Raw genomic sequence first — 17758 nt, 5'->3', positions numbered from 1 at the left:
TTTGTTTCTTCATAAAAATTATTTTTAAATGCTATCTTCTCTGATAAATAACCAATAAAGGAAAATTTTAAATTCTTTTAGCTTTTTATTTATTTGTTCTTGAAGATTTTTTGTTGTAATATTTTAAAATGATGAAGGATCAAATAATTTTTTGATTTTTCTAAACCATCTGTTAAATTTATTAATTTCCTTAATTAATAAAAATTTTTTATAATCAATTAGAGCAGCTGTATATAAATACCGAAGTAGTCTTTGAGAAAAAAAATTAAAATTTGCAGGAAAACCAAAGGTTTTTGTTATGAAGTAATTTTTTTACATCCAAATAATTAAAATCTAAAGAGTTTAAATCTCTAACTAATTAAATAATTATCTACTATTTTCACTTAAACTTTATGTTTTTTGTTAAAAGAAAGGTGGCTAAAATTTACTAAGTTAATGTAATGGTTAAATTTCTCAAGCTTTTTGATTCCAAAAATATTTGTTGAAATTATAAAAAATTTTCAAAAATAAATATTAAATATGATAATGATAATGTAACACCATCTAAATTTTATTGCTTTTAATTTAGATTTTTAAATGATATTAATTTTATTAATTTATAAAAAAATTGAATAAATTTTAAAAAATAGAATTTTATGTTAAGTTTTTATAAATTTCAAAAAATATTTTATATTATTAAATTGAAATAAAAAATACTATAAAAATAAAATAAATAAATAGTTTGAGTGAAATTGAGCGCTTTTTTATAAATTTGTTTGTTTTTTTTGAATATCATTTTTTCATATGTTTATATTATTTAATGAAATAGTTATTTTCAAATAATGTTTTGTTCAATGAAGTATCCTTCAATATGTTTGTGGAATTATTTTATATAGACTTCGTTGCCTTTGGTAAAATTATATCTACTTCCATAATGGTCATACAACAAATTCATAGTAGTTTTGCTTACCATAACTTTTCCTTATTCTCCATTTGACTCCATTTTGTTAGCAATCATGACATCTGGACCATAAATATCGTACCTTACAATATCTGTACCAATGACTCCACCAATGTACGATCCCTTAAAAAACAAATAACAGTAAATTTAATAAATGCATATAAAATTGTTGAAAAGGATTTACTGTATGAACACCTATTCTCATTTCTAGCTCTTCAAACTGCACAATTGAACGTACTTTCTTAATTATTTCTATCATTTCAAACCCTAACTCAACAACTATTTATTATTTTGAAAAGCATCAATATGAAATTTTTGGTTAATTATGAATTAATTATTACCATTTTTTGCTTCTTCATGAGGTCTAAGTCTGTTGCTCGCGTTTTTCGTTCCAATTACAACATAACAATCACCTATTGTGTATATTTTATACAGATTTTTCTTCTAGCATTATTAATCAAATTCATTAAACAAAATTCTCAGCATATTAACCACATTTTCTGGTTGGACGCTACCAGAGTATTTAGTAAAACCAGCTATATCTGCAAACAAGAATGTAACGTTATCGAGCTAATCTATAAGATCAATTTTTTTATTAGGATTGTTTAAAAATTTAGAAAGTATATGCTCAGGTAGCAAGTACATTAGAATATCATTTTACTTTTTAGCTCTAGATTCTAGTGTTTACTGGTACTAAAATTGAGAGATTTCCAAATAAAAATTATTTATTTAGATTATCAATTGTATAAAAATTGTAAATAAAACAAGATATTCTAAATGTATAGTCATTTTGCATACTTTATTTGCAACAATGTTCCAAACTATAATCTGAAAAACAGCTTTAAATATCATTGTCCTAGGTCTTTATTATATCAAATAAATATTTTGTTTAAATTAAAGTTGCATTTTTGCATTAAATATTTACGTAAACATGCATACCCTTAAAAACAGAATAAAAAGGTATATCAAAGGAAGTGTTAAGACATGAATATAAGGTGGATATTGTTCTGTTTCTTAATCATTCAATTTCATTAATAAAATTTCAATAAAAACTGATGCTGACTGAATGTAGTAAATAAAAGACAAAATAATACTTATTTTGTAACCATTTATCTTAAAGATTTTCTTTTTCTAAATTATAAGCATAGCCAAGCAGATAGTTATAGAGACTCCATATAGAATGATACAAAAATATAAAAAATCAGTAAAATCATGTAACACAAGTATTATGCAAACACTCTTAAAAATAGCCATCATGATGCTTAAAATTAGAGTTCTTTTTAACACATTTGAATTAATATGTATTTGGTGTTAAAGAAAAACTTTTAAAAAATAATCATCTATTTTCAAGAATTCATTATATTGGTAAGAGTGCTCACTGTGATTTTTTTTTCCTAATTTTTTATTTAATATTTTTTCTTCTACAAAAAGCTCATCTAGTTTTTCAATCTATTTAAATAAATTAAATATTTAAAATAATATTTATTGTATATTTTATATTAAACAAACTTTCATTTTAGTTATAAAACTAAATTATTTAGTCATTATTCATTTTAAATTTTTATAAAATTTTTTAAAATTTTATTTATTTGTAATTTTTTGCTCTATTTAAAATAATTTTTTTATTTAAAAAAAATAATAATCAATTTTAAATAGGAAATCAATCATGGCATAAAAAGATATTTAAAATTACTTCGACTTCTGCTTCTTTTACTTCTTAGATTATGTCTATCTTTAAATCAGTACCCAATTCTTATTCTAAAGCTTTAATAGGTTATATAATTATTGTAGAGGATTCTGGATTATCTATTTTTTGATTCCACATTTTAGAGAGCTCTTTCGATAAATAACGTTTGCTTTTTCTATCCTGACGTTTCAAATTATTTAAATCATATTATTCTATCTAATTTTCTTAAGTGACTGCTTGCTCATCAATAGTAACAGTTTTTTAAGCTTCTATGGGACTGATAAGCTCGTAAGTTTATAAATTATGATTTTTTAGTGTGTTTGTTTCAGACTAAGGTGTTTATTCATATTCATTTTTGAACTTTGATTATTTACGTAGAATTTACTAACAAATATCTTCATCAACGGTCTCCTTATTTTAGCAATCTAATTTAGTGTAAATATCTACTTTTTCTTTGATGGTAGATTGTTCTATATTATTTTTATTTTCTATGCTAGGAGAATTATAATTTCTGTTATTTATTTGATAATTCAGACTAGTTGTTATTTTTCTTTACTGATCTTGTAAATTTTGACTAATTTCAGATTTCTTCCTTTCTTCTATGAATTATTCTTAACTTTTCTTGTGAGCTTCGATTTTTTTATCTTCTTCTTCGTCTGCTTCTTAAATTGCTTCTCCTTAATTACCTAAGACTTTACTACTGAAAGCTTTCGTTAGTGCTCCGTTTGATAAAAATGGTTTAGATAAGATATTGTTATTCGAGCTTTTTTATGATTGAGCAAATCCATTTATAGTATGCAGATTGTTACTCTAAATTGCAAATTTGTATGAGCTCATCTCTTCAAAGTTTGTAGTACCTCCTTCTTCTTATTGCTGCTACCTATTAGCAGTCAATTAATCAGGAATTTTAATGTTATATTTCTTATTTTCGCTAAGTTTAGTTGGACTATTTAACTAAAAGTTAAATGAGTTGAAATACTCTATGTTTTCTTGAGAGTGGTACTCATTTAAAATTTTTCTTTGTTTTAATATAGTTGTTTTATTTTTCCTCATATTCTTGTTGCTCATTTCACTAAGTTAATTTATGAATCCTTTTTCCGAATTCTTCTTTTAGCTCACTCTCTAAATAACTTAGTCTCTTAAAGGAATTTCGTTTGAATTTTAGTTTTTCTACTTTTGCCTTTTCATAACTTAGTAAGTGTTAATATCTCCCTTACCTTTAGCATACACTCTCTTCTTCTAAAAAATTATGTACGGAATCTAAATATTAAACAATAAATTAACTTAAATAATTCTAATTAAGTAAATGAAGTTTGAATTTAAAGAACATACTTGTTTAATTTCATCGTATGCCTACTCTGACAAGGTTATTTAACCCACATCACCTGTACTACATACTCTACTTGCAGTGTTTACTGTATCCCCTATTAAGCTGAACTATGGTTTGTGGCATCCTATGACACCTGCAATAACTCTTCCATAATGAATACCTATCTTAATTTTTACTTTCTCATTATCGCCATAGTTGAATTACTTAATGATATCCATCATTTCGAAACTCATAATGACAGCTCTTGCCACAGGATTTATTTACTTGTATTAGCTCTTTTTATTTTCAGAATCCTTCAATCCTCCTGCAGCCATATAAGTTTTACCTACAGTCTCAATTTTTTAAAGGCCTGCATGATTGCAAAGACTGTCAAAGCTTCTAAAGAGTTTATCAACTAGCCTCACAATGTTCTCTTATTCTGCACTCAAAATCTGTTCGAAATCACAAATATCGCAGAAAAGAATAGAAACTTCACCTTGATCTTCCTGCAGTTGCACTTCACCATTTTTGTCTATTTTATCTCTAATAAATTTAGGCATTAAAATCGACAATACTCCTTAAATTTTTTTTGTTTCATAGGATAGATGATTTAATTTTTAAAAATGAAGCCTTTAAAGATGATCAAACCTGTATTTTTAAAATTAAAAAAATGTAAGAAATAATCAAACTGTCTCAAAAGTAATTTAGGTAGGTGGTAAGTTATACCTGTATTTATTTTTGATAATCAAAATAACAATCAAAACTTAGAATACCAAGACAGTGCTTTGTATGTATTAATTAGTCTAAGTAATGAAATAGCTTGTTTCAAGATTTTACTCGTTGAAATACTCAAATTAATTATATTTTTTAAAAAAAGCAAAAATAAAAGTAAGAGTTGTAGTCATAATTGCAGCAATATAATAAATAGGATTGACGTAGCTCTATTGGCTTATAATCAAATGGTTAATAATTTCTTGTAATGAATTTTAGACATACTTTCCTGATAATATCAAATCTAAGTTGCACAATACTTTTATAAATATGATAAAATTATTTATTTATAAAAAGTATTTGCTATAAATTGATGTTAAAGTTATAAACCACGTTATTGCTAGTATAGCTGAGCAGATAGAAAAACTATTAAAGGTGTGGTTATCTTACAATTCATAAGAGTACATTAGAGCTTAGCAAATGTACTGTAGAAGTATTTACAAAATAATATAAATCTACATGAATCGCTTATCACGTTAAGATATCATTTAGATATATTTAGTTTCAGTTTCTTTTTAAAGGAACTTTAAGGTAAAAGGATTAGTCTTGGATTAAGATATAGTGGCGTCATCCTTTAAATCATAAAAAAATATATTTTTATTCAATATTTTATAAGAATTAAATCTAAAAATAATAAATTATGTTTTACTGTAATTAGTTCTTCAAGCGCTCTTTCTTTTTCTCTATCTTTAAAGACGTTTCTTATAACCTTAGTCATATGTAAATTAAACTTTTTTATAGGTTTTTCTAGTAAAAGATTCTTTAGGATTTCAAAGAGCTCATAAAATTTCTTGGATTATTTACTTATTTTTGTCTAGAATAGGGGATAGAAATTTAATGTAAATAAATTTATTGAGATAGTCAAGAAACCTTGGCAGACTTATGTCATATTAACTACTACAAAAGACTAAGCTTGTATGTCCTTATCCCATATTCTATTAACTTAAATTAAGCATATTGAGATAATTGCAATTATCCAAATTTTCCAATTTAATTTACGATAAGATAAATATTTGTAAATTAAAAATGCATGAAAATTCTAGTACAAAAAGTAGTCCAAAAATTTTTGATCTAAAACCTACCCATTATTTGAGATAAAGCTGCGTTAATACTAAAAAATATTTACTAAAAATAGCAATAAACCATCTATGGTTCCTTACAAAAATACAGTTTTGATGTATTAAATAATATTATCTCTTTTGGCTGATTTATTATGGATTATGTAAATGATTGTTTAGACTTTATCAATAATTTCTTTTTTGAAAGGCTATTGCCATTTGTACATTTTTAGCATCAGCAATAAAAAAATGGCCATTGGGGTATAGTATATATTTTAAAACAAGTAAATCTAATCAAATAATTATATCCCATAAGAAGATTAATAACTATTCCAAAAAAACATGAGTAAGCCTAATAAAAAGCACTTCTTGAAAATAATTATAATTAAATCTTCTCTAAACAAATAATTTATTTTTGAATTTATTGCCAGTTGCTTTATAATATCTTTCATGCTACGTACAATACTATTTGCCCTTGCATAAATTTCCTATTAAATTAATTAAAAAATCAATTTAAATTATTATTTTATTTTCAAACTAAACTTAATCTATTTATTTATTTCTTTGCTATTTATTTGAAAGAAAGTCTAAAATATTTTACCCGTTTTTAGAAGTCAACAACTTCAATTGAATAGTCACACTAGGCATACATTCTTAGGTCAGACAATCCATTGCCAATTCCTAAAATTTTTGATTTAGGCTAGCATTTTTTAAGATTTTATAAAATTTATGCTTTTTGGAATTAATCGAATTAATATCCAACTAAGTTTTTTGTAAAGAATAAAAGAAATGTAAAGTGATCATTTAAATATTAATTTTTTTAAATAATTTCAAAGGTCTTTCCAGATATTATAATGTTAAATATTTTGTTATTGTCTTCTTTTTCATAGTTTGTGAATGAAGTCTTCTTTCTTTTCAAACTGTTTTATATTTGAAAGTCATTTTAATTTTTATTTATTTGAGGAGTTTCTCCAAGATATTTTTGTTTAAGTATTATAATATAATTTTTAATAAGCGCTTTTAGATTTTTATAGCTATTGCAATCAAAAATTAAAGTTTGTTAAGTAGATTCCCTTTGTAAAATTCTGCAATTGTATGCAGCAGGGACAGCTTTTTGGAACTAGTCTCCAGTCAGCATCCAAGTATTAATGAAACTTTCATTCATCAAGCTAACTAATTCTTAGCTATCTTTTCTTAAAGTTTCTTAAATACCAATAATACATTACAGTTCAAGTTTAAAAATGTAAGAGGAATATATATAATTAATGATCGCCTCTTTGTTTTAATAGAATTCTGGAGCTTTCAAAGCATTCTCATATTAGTTTTATATCTAATAGATTTCTAATTCATCCAATTCTCTTTTACAGAAGGCAATACTATTTAATATTTTCATCAAATTACAAACCTTTAATTTTAGAAAAAGTAAATTACGGAATTTGTCCTTGCTCTATTAGTCTCCTAAGTCTCTTTTCTTAATCTTGTCTATTTATACCTTTATCAACCATCATATAGCTAGGATAATTTACTAATTCTTCTCTGTATAATTATAAATATTCATTTAACAAATCAATAAATAAGTAAACAAATATTAGAATTACTTTAAGTAGAGGGTATATCTTTTAGAATCGTCTTCCTTCAAAATGATGCAGAACCTTGTTTTTCTTTCATTATATGCAGGTGGCAGGAGGAGTGTGTATTTTTTAGTTTCATTTTAATAGTTTGTGAAGATATACTAAAATTTATCTTTACCTCCATCATTTATTTTATTTGAACACCTAAATTAATAGCCTATTTGAGATGTAAAATCTTAAATCAATTTATCTAATGGATTTATCGTTTCTTAAAAAAATTGAAGCTAAGTTTGCTAAAATTTAGTTTTTGTCATGTGAGAAACTGATATGGCCTTTTTTTAAAAAAAAAAAAACATTTTTAATAACTTTACATTTTTCAAATAAATAAACAAACAACTTAAGAAATAAATAAATAATAAAATAAAAAGTACTTTAATTGCATTAGCAAACGATTAATCATTTTTGAGGAGATCTTTAAGAAAATCTCTTTCTTCTTGTATGAATTCAATGTCATTTTTCTCAAAACTATTTTAGCCAATTTTACTGTTATTGATACTTGATGAGAAATCAAGTGGTGCTTAGCTATCTAACAATCCTTCGATTGTAAATTATGAATTCTACTAAGTGTTTTTGTAAAATTTTTCTATTCCTCCTGTAAAATTGCTTATATCCAAATGTATGCCACTCTAGCTCATGGAACAAGACTCATTTTTTTAACGGACTAATACATTTTCAAATTTATGATGAACATCTGCTGGAGAGCTTTCCATGCTTTAGTTCTCACTGATTGTCTATCCTCTTAAATTTATGTAGTCTGGTTCATTCAAAAAATCACCTGAAATATTAGATTTAGGGCTAGAAAACATTCTTCCTATGTCAGAACGATGATGCAAAATAGGTGAAGCATCTATTTATTAGTTAATTTAAGTATTTTTTTCAAGTGAACCATTACCATTTAATGGGGAAGCGGTATCCAAGTATTCTTTTTTGTATTTCTACTCTCTAGCTTCATTTGTATTTATTGTTTCTTCATTTTACTATTATGTGCTTTAAGTGTTTAAAGTTTAGTTTTATACATTTTATACAAAAACATTTCTTAGCATCATAAGATCAAAATCATTAGCTTACATCTTTTCAAGGTTTTATTTACTAAAATTACATATAATGAATGAATGATGAGTTAGAAAAAATGTTAAATTTAAAAAATATTTACCGAGTACAGACATTTTTTCTATCTGGAGAGTTGTTTATTGTTCCCTCATCAATATCTATTGCTTCATATGAAGGTACTTTATTTTCTAATATGATTTAATAATATTAAAATCTTACTTAATGTATTAATTAATCAATAATAATTTACCTTAAACATACTGAAGCGAAGGTTTTGCAGCAGCGATATGATTAATTACATTTGTTAGAGTTTCGATATTTAATTTATACATTTTATTACCAATTGTGATAGAAGCTAGTTAGAATTCTTCATTATGAGTTAATGTGCCGCTTTTGCTAAAAACCGCATGAGTTGATAAACACATTTCACTATCTTATATATCATCTATTGGAGTAAAAGCTGATTCTTACAAATTTATTTCCTAAAGATCTTCATTGTTTTGGTCTTCATCTTTTTTTATATCTAATTAGCAAGGAAAGAACTAAAATGCTATTTTTTTAATAAAAATAAATAAAAACTGTAATTTTGAAATATTTTTGAATCTAAAAAATCATTTAAAATTTAAAAATTTATTAAAAAATTAATTTTTAAAGCAATTTTGAAAATAAAAATGAAATAATTTTGTTTAAATTTGAAAAAATAAATTATATTTTAATTATAAAATTTTAATTTAGAAAATTAAAAAAATAAAGAAAGAATTTATTTATTTATTTACGATTTTCAAACACTCTTTTTTTCATGTACAAATAAGTAAGATGCATGATATCATAAAAGGGATATAACACTATAGGAAGGAAGATAATGTATTCGATGAAGTAAGCTTTTAATAGAATAAAGATTGAATAAAAGAAATGGATTTTTATCTAAATTACTGGCAGCTACTTATCCAGTATTTTGATCAATTTGAGTAGAGTTAAATTTGGAATTGAAAGGTTAAGTATAATCAATAATAGATGAAGCAAGAGTAAATAATATTATAAATAAAAATGTAAACAAAAAGAATTTTTCTATTTTATTGCTAAGATTTCCTTTTGCAAATTTTATTTTTTTTCTTTCTTCTGAGTATATTTTAAAAAATCTGCATTCATAACCTACATAAAGAACTAATGCAACGCACCATTCTGTGTACATGAGTTCCTAACCTCTGAAAATCATGTTTTAGTCATTTAGATTTTCTCCATTAGGATCCTTATTAAGTTTTATATAGCCTTCAAATTAGGTTTCATTTTCAGTAGAACTAACAAATTCTACAATTCCATTGAGTATTTTTCTATATTCAAAGTGAAACCCTTTAATTTTTGAAGTGCTTAAGACTGTTATTTAAAAATAATAAATCACATCATTAAATAAATACATGAATGGATATTTATTATGGACCTAAGTTTAATAAGTCAAAAATTAATTTATTATTTGTATTTTTTACTTTATGTGACTTGTGGTGCACGCTTTATGTCAAATTAGTTTGACTCGGAGCAGACATTATTCTTTACTGAACAAAATTACTCTTTCATATCCAGTATAAGGCAGTCAGCTGGGCAAATGTCACCTTTCTTTAATAGAACTATATCACCAATCTTATAATTTATTAGAAAGTAAGCTATTAACTGATATATTTTATTAAAAAAATGATACTTATATATTTGAGACCTCTGAAGAAGTGTAAGTAGCTATTTTTTATTTATATTAATCATCCTCATCATCTCTACTTGACTTTATTAATTGCTAAATCTTATCATCATTAAATTTTTGGAAAAGAGTGTATTGTGATTGGTTTATCTAAGAAAGTAGTCCTTATAAGTTTGTAATAATATACAAGTCTCTTATCAGTAAAACAATGAAACCTATTACTGATTAAAGCAAGTAAAAGTAGATATAGTCGTTTCTTTTTTTAAAGATAATTAATTATCATTCTCTCTTATGATCAGTCAAGTGAAATAATTTAAAATATAGTAGAATTAAGTCTAGTAAGAGGTCTCACCTCAATAATTAAAAGTAGAAATTAATTTACATTTCATAGGTAAGTCTACTTTTTATCATGTTTTTGACAGGCGTACCTAAAAAAATAAAAACAATAACTATACAAGCCGTATTTCCAAACCGGTAGAAGTAATTCTTCGATAGCATGAGCAAAAAGTTAAATATAACCTAAATAGTAAAATTATAGATTTGATTATGGAAAATAATGAATAAAAAAGTATACATATCGATCCTTTTTGAAGAAAGAGATTTTATTTGTTGTGCATATTTTATCTGAAATAACTTATATCTTGCCAAAAAGCTCGCCATTCACTAACTCTAACTAGAATTAAAATGATAAATAAATCAATCTATAAAAAGTTAAATGGGATGTAGATTAAACAAATAGAAATTATTTTAAAAAATAAAATTTAGGCACCTTTCGAGAGTAAACACGCTAGTTTTCATCTTCTTTTTCTTCTTTTTCTTTCTTCTTTTTAGACTATTTAAAACTTTGCATGATTTAATTTTAAAATGTTTGGCGATTCTACATTTCTATTCTATTAAATATAAATTGACTTTTGTTTCTCTTTTTAATTAAATTATTAATATAATCTCTAAATTATTAAACGAAATTAATATATGCATTTTTTATTCATTAAAATTGCATTTAAACTTGCTATCAATTATAAATTTAGTGATTAAGACAATACATTAATTGCTTTTATTTAAAATTCATACAAATAACTAGCTAATAACATTTACCTACAGACAAATTCTTTAAAATTTTTATTGATTTTTATTTACAAGTTATGGAAACAAATAGATGCTCTATTAAATTTATTCATTAAATTATTTAAAATTCTTTTCTTCTCATTAATTAAATAAAATAGGAATCAAATTTTTCATTTACTAGCTAGCCCAGCAGCTAGCTATCTCTAACAAACAACTCGCAAGCAAATTAATAATCACATATTAAGTGTAGAAACAATTCTTACTATTATTATTTATTTATTGCTGCTTTAAATATCATAAATTATTTATTGAATTTACATAAAAAATATGTTTGTTTATCTTTTCTATAATTCTAGAAAAATTTTATTTTAAAAATATATTTTATTTTAATATTTATTCAATAAATAATCCATTATAATAAAAAATGCAAAAAAATAAAAAATAAATAAATTCCTAAAAGTTAAAGGTTAAATGACAGATATATTATTAACGAATGAAAGAAATAGTACTATGAAAAATTTATATTTTTGGGCTAAATTAGTAAAATTATATTGAGCTATAAAAAAAATCTACTTCTAAATTTGTTTAAAATGTATTTTTTTCTTTATAATTTAAAAGTATTCTATTTACTTTGAAGTAATTTTCGTAATAATTATAAAAATTCATACTATTTATTAAATTATTAAAAAATATTATTAAATAATCCTATTAATTTTTAATTCTTGATCAATTCAATAGAAATTTATTTATTTACTAAATTATAATGATTATTTATTTATGTTAGTATAGTTTATTTGTAATTTTTTATCAACTTAAAAAGAATGTAAATTAAACTGAATTTTATGCTTAGAAGCTAAAAAAAGAAATTTAACAAATAATGGAATTTAATGAAAAAATTGTTAAAACAAAAAATACAAAAAAATATAAATTTTTAATCAGAATATTATTCAGTTGATAACAATAAAGATTAGATACTATTTGTATGAAATCAATTAATTAATTATTAAATATACTGGTATTTTTAAAGTTCTATCTATGCTAATTCAAGATCAGTAATCTAGGTTTGCTGGTTATATTGTAAAGGTGGCTGGTAGAAAGAGTGTTAATTATAGAAGCCAAAGTCGTAGGCATTTTAACCTCTACATTAAGGATAGAAACTTAATGGAAGCATTGGATTTTATTGCAAATGAGATAAATACTAAATTTAATTTTATGTAAAGTTTTGTGCTATGTTGGTTTGTAGAGGTTAAAAAAATTGTATGCTTTACAATTGCTGATGCTAATAATTGAATTATTAACTTGGCTGCAGAAATGCTTATGGCTAATTAATAAATTATGGAATTTAATTGAAACTAATATTCTTCTTATCTTATTAATCATACTGCTTATTATTATACATTTTTTTTGGTTCTTCATTCAATATTGTTTCTTCAATATCATCTTCTAGATAGGCTTCATCATCAGTTATGATTATTTCTTCAATATCACCAACCATGCTAGTAACTCTTGTTGGAGGATATTACTTAATTCTTTAATTATTATAATTAAAATCTTCTTCTGAGAGGATTTAATAAGGTAAGTTTACATCTACATTTTTAGGCTCTTCAAATGATTTTTTTACATATTTGCAAGTGTTGCTTGAGTTTAAGTCATCGTAGTAGTCATTATTTAATTCTTCTCTCTTAATTTTGTTCATATTTATTATTTTCTTTTTTTTTATATTTTATTTCACTTCAGAACTAGCAGCAGCAACAACAACAAATGCTGGCTCATCTTTTTTTAATTTTATTGGTTATTAGTTAATAATTTTTTAATCCAAAATAATTTATTTATTATCACTGTTTTTTTATCCCTCGTAATTACTTTTATGTATAATGATAGGATTTTTTTTTTTTTCTATATTAGCTTGATTAGTAGTTACATTTGATTTTTCTTCTTGACTTTAATCACAATTGCTTTCAGATAAAATATTTTAATTTGTTTTAATTTGCATTTTTTTAAAGTTTTCCACAATATCTTCTTTTTTAAGATACTTTACAAGCTGTAATTTCTTCTTATTTAAAATAATATCAGATCTTATAGTAATAATATTGTCCTTTAAATTATTACTTTTTTCACTACTATTTTAAGCAGTTGTAAAGTTATTGTATGACTACTATTCATTTTTTATTGAGCATTGAGTATTTTCTAATTTAGAGCTCACTTACTCACTTTGATTTAGAATCACATTTGACTAATTTTTATTAAAATTTTACTCGGATTTTGGTTTATTACATTTTTATTATAAAGAAAATTAGCTTTGTTTGCTTTCTATTTCAAACTCATATTACTTCTGATCCGATAACTCTTGGTCATCTTTCTCAACTTATTCCTTCTGCTACTCTTTTTGTTGGTTAAGGTCTTCTTAATTTTTTTAATTCTACTTTACTTCTTTTGTTTGAGAATTTTAATCTTAGCCTTTCTACTTGCGAATCTCTGGATTTATTATTTGAGAGTGTTTTTCTTAATTTTTTAATTTTTCAAAATCTGATTAAATGCAAGTTTGTTAGTTATTTTTCTTATTTTCTTACATTTGAAATTCTGACTAGGCAATACAATTATCTATTTTTTATTTAATTTTACTAACTATTTTATTAGTTTTTGAGGTTTTTATAAAGTCTTTATCTTTTTTTAATTCCTTCAATTAACTATTTTTATTCTACTAAGTATCACAGAATAAGTTATTTTCAATATCAAATTCTTCATCTACATTTTAAGTTTATTTTTTATTTTCAACCTATTTCTTTCTTTTAAATTATTCGCTAACATTTGCATTTTCTACCAAACTCAAAGACTGAGAAGAACTAATCGAAATTTAAATAATTTCCTTACTAGAATCATCAATAACTAAATTTTAATTATCATTTATTTTGCTTAAAGTACGAGATAGCTTGTTAGATTTTTATGTCTTTTTTTAAGAGCTCATTTAAGGTATTTTTTATTCAGATTGATTCTTATTTTCCTCATTTTTTTTAGAATTTTTTTAAATTTGTTTGTTATTTTTAAGTTCAGGTGATTATTCTAATTATAGGTTATTTTCATCAGGAAACAAATCATCTTCCTCAATATTCATTAATACTTTACTTTTTTATTATTACCCAATGATTTCATTTACTTTTTAGCTGCTTTCATTAATTTTGTTATTAACTTAATTTAATTTTTCATGTGTCTTCTTTTTTTCCACACTATTCGATACTTCCTTTGATCTATTTAAAGATTAAGATTATTTTTTGGGGTTTTTCTAACATTTTAAATTTTTATTTTAACTTTCTTTATTTTATTTAGTTTATTCTACTTTCTGCTATTTTATTTCATCTTATTTTTATTATTTGTTATCGGTTGATGATTTTTTACTATGAGGTTATGTTTTACTCCTATTGCTTTTATTTTTGTTTTTTGAATTAGAGTTATTTCTATCAGACGTGGAAGGCTTAGAATTTTTCTAAAGTTATTCTTTTTAATCAAGCTGCTATTTATCTTTATTATTAGCAATTTTTGGTTAAGATTCTAACGTGTTTTCATTTTTTGGAGAAACTGTCTGTGGTGACGAAAAAATATCACTTGCTTCAGTAGATTGCAAACTATTTATTTTGTTTACACTTTCCAATGATTTTTTTTCGACTTTACTACCTGAATCAAATAGAATGCTGCTTTGATTTAAAATGCTATTTTTATTGTTTTATTCAGAATCTTATTAAATAGTAGAACTTTAAGATAAATACTTTAAAAGATTTTAACTAGACTTATTCTAAAAATATCTTGACATCTCTAAATCATTTTCATTTTCACTTTCACTATCGCTAAGAATCATCTTTTTTTTACTTTATTTTGCTTAAGGAATAATTTATTCGACGATAATCATATCTTGTAAATTTTCATTAAATTCTTTACTTTGCCCATTTTAAGCTCTCATTTCTTAGAATATTTCCTAACTGATAAGTTAAAATTCTTCAATAATAACTCCCTTATATAAATTTATGTTTAAAGTCTGCTCTGTCTTCTAAAAGTTTATAATTGTTTCATTATAATTCTTTACTATAATTGGCTCTAAGTATTAGCACTCTCTCTTCTCTGGAAGAGGGAAAAATCCTATATTCTCTTTGTCAATATTGACAACAATGATAAAGAACAAATTAAAGTCTTTGCTGTAATGAGTTAAGTATTAATAAACTTCTTCAATAATATAAAACTTCATCTTTTTCTGTAATTAATTTAATTACAAAATGTAAAGCTAGCTACTTTAAGGGTCATAAAACAACTTAATAATATCATCTAAATGAGTTAATTTTATAACTGAATGAATTTAAAATTTTTCTGTAAGTTCTATGTCTTCTTCAATTAAAGGGATTAGTTAATCATAAAGAATTACCTGCTTGTCTTTTGTAATCAAAGTTAAATCTTAATTTACATTTTCTATGCTAATAAATTAACCTTCCAACTACCTCTCCAGTTATTTTTTATAATTAACTTGTCTTAATTTCGCCTCACTGCCTTATTAGATTTAATTTTTTGAGTTATTTTCGCTTTTCTCTAAATAAATATCTTGTCCTCTCAAGTTTATTTAATGATCGTATTTTTAAGCTTGCTCTGACATTAAAATAGAACAATTTTGCTTTTCTTAAGTAACAATAGAGGATGAGATTGGATTCAGAACAGTCTATGCATATTCAGGTATTTCTTCAAAAGTAATTTTTTTAGCTTAAGATTTTATTTTGTTTCTCCATCCTTTCTCATTTTTCAAAGCATCCTTAAGAGATTCACCATCATTCATGGAATTTAATTTATAAGTAATGGCAGGAGTATTTTTTGCAGATTCAGGAGTTTTAGTCACCATCGATGCTTAGGTAGAGTAATCTTATACACATTTAGTTTATTTGGTAGAGTTATCTTTAGGTAATTAAGAAGAAGTAGACTTAAAGAAATTCTATTTTTAGTTATTTTCTGACACATCCTTAGCAGAATTTTTGCTCTTTGATTTACTTTTCTTATCAACCTTTTCAATGAATACCTTAGCTGTTAGATAAAATAAGTAAAAAAATTTTAATATAAAATATTATTAAAAGCTGATAAGCAAAGAAAGCATTTGATTACTTGTCACATCTCCTGGATGCAAATAGCGGCAACTATTTCCAAATTAGCAAAAATTTTATTCTGTAATATTTCTGCAAATAGTATTGAATTTTTATTGTTTTTCCATAATTTTTATTTTAGATAATTAATTTAAATTAAATAATTACAATAATATCAAATATTTTAAAAGCTTTTAACCACATAAATTTACAATTCACTGCTATATATATAGAGTGAGTAAAATATTTAACTAAAGAAGCAAATTTTAATATATCCCCCTAATATTTTAGCGAAAATTAATATTACAATCTCCTTCGTACAATTTAAAGTTAAAAAAGCTCTATAAGTAAAGATGTTCTTTCAAAAATAAATACATAATAAAATTTCTTTGCGTTTATTTACTTAAATATATAAAATTGTATTTGAGTTCTATTGAAAGTATGAATAAAAATTTATATTAGAATATCAAGCTTGGGCTTATTTTCTTTAAATATATAAATATATAGCTTGTTAATTTTTCGAATTTAATTTCATAGATTTTTTTTCTTCGTAAAAGAAAAATTACAAATTTATATAAAGAACAAAACAAAAATTCTTTCTTTTAGATATTTTTATAATCTTTTTAGAAAAATAATTGTATCAACTTCTTCAAAAAAACAAATAAATATTTAAAATAAAAAATCTCAAAATAATATTAATAAAATTGGTTAAAGTGGTAGAAAAAGTTGAATGAATTAATGAAAGAGTGAAAATAAATAAAAATGAATGAATGAAAGTGGAAGAAATTACTATAAATAAAAAATATTTTATGAATGAAAAAGATTATATATTAAATAAAAAATTATTTTATAAATTAAATAAGTTTTTAATAAAAAATAAAAAATTAGTTTAAAAAACTAAGATTACACAAAGAAAAAATAGAAAAAACAATAAATTTACTAATTTTTTTTTGTAAAAAATAAAAAAAAATGTTTTATAAAACAAAAATTATTTATTTATTTTATTTTAAACAATAAAATATTTTAAAAAGAAAGAAAAATGAATATAAATTTTTACATTATTTTCCTCAATTGATTTTACTTAATTCATGGGGTTGGGGTTGGGGTTGGGGTTGGGGTTGGGGTTGGGGTTGGGGTTGGGGTTGGGGTTGGGGTTGGGGTTGGGGTTGGGGTTGGGGTTGGGGTTGGGGTTGGGGTTGGGGTTGGGGTTGGGGTTGGGGTTGGGGTTGGGGTTGGGGTTGGGGTTGGGGTTGGGGTTGGGGTTGGGGTTGGGGTTGGGGTTGGGGTTGGGGTTGGGGTTGGGGTTGGGGTTGGGGTTGGGGTTGGGGTTGGGGTTGGGGTTGGGGTTGGGGTTGGGGTTGGGGTTGGGGTTGGGGTTGGGGTTGGGGTTGGGGTTGGGGTTGGGGTTGGGGTTGGGGTTGGGGTTGGGGTTGGGGTTGGGGTTGGGGTTGG

The 17758-nt window shown here is 24.1% G+C and overlaps 2 protein-coding genes across 2 annotated transcripts; both read right to left on the bottom strand. All coding sequences in view use genetic code 6, as the record gives it.

The window, feature by feature from the left end:
• Positions 1–814: 814 nt before the first annotated feature.
• TTHERM_000549649 (adenylate/guanylate cyclase domain protein) lies at positions 815–11016 on the bottom strand (the record flags this gene model as incomplete). Its single annotated transcript, XM_012795265.1, has 21 exons — positions 815–1063; positions 1125–1219; positions 1282–1802; positions 1866–2389; positions 2634–3887; positions 3960–4584; positions 4663–5279; positions 5357–6253; positions 6367–7141; positions 7197–7301; positions 7364–7668; positions 7768–8485; positions 8550–8634; positions 8697–8996; positions 9223–9327; positions 9380–9820; positions 9931–10081; positions 10140–10389; positions 10516–10652; positions 10708–10806; positions 10903–11016. 21 exons carry the CDS (start codon positions 11014–11016, stop codon positions 815–817), a joined length of 8367 nt encoding a protein of 2788 aa, XP_012650719.1.
• Positions 11017–12067: 1051 nt separating this feature from the next.
• On the bottom strand, positions 12068–16447 carry TTHERM_000549648 (guanylyl cyclase, ATPase; the record flags this gene model as incomplete). Its single annotated transcript, XM_012795264.1, has 2 exons — positions 12068–16250; positions 16329–16447. Coding segments are annotated over 2 exons (4182 nt in total), but the record flags the coding sequence as incomplete, so codon positions are not given.
• Positions 16448–17758: the final 1311 nt, after the last annotated feature.

Source organism: Tetrahymena thermophila (genome assembly GCF_000189635.1).
Source record: "Tetrahymena thermophila SB210 genomic scaffold scf_8254823, whole genome shotgun sequence".
Classification (NCBI taxonomy): Eukaryota; Ciliophora; class Oligohymenophorea; order Hymenostomatida; family Tetrahymenidae; genus Tetrahymena; species Tetrahymena thermophila.
The sequence above is the reverse complement of the archived record's forward strand: the minus strand, read 5'-3'. Positions and strand labels throughout refer to the sequence as shown.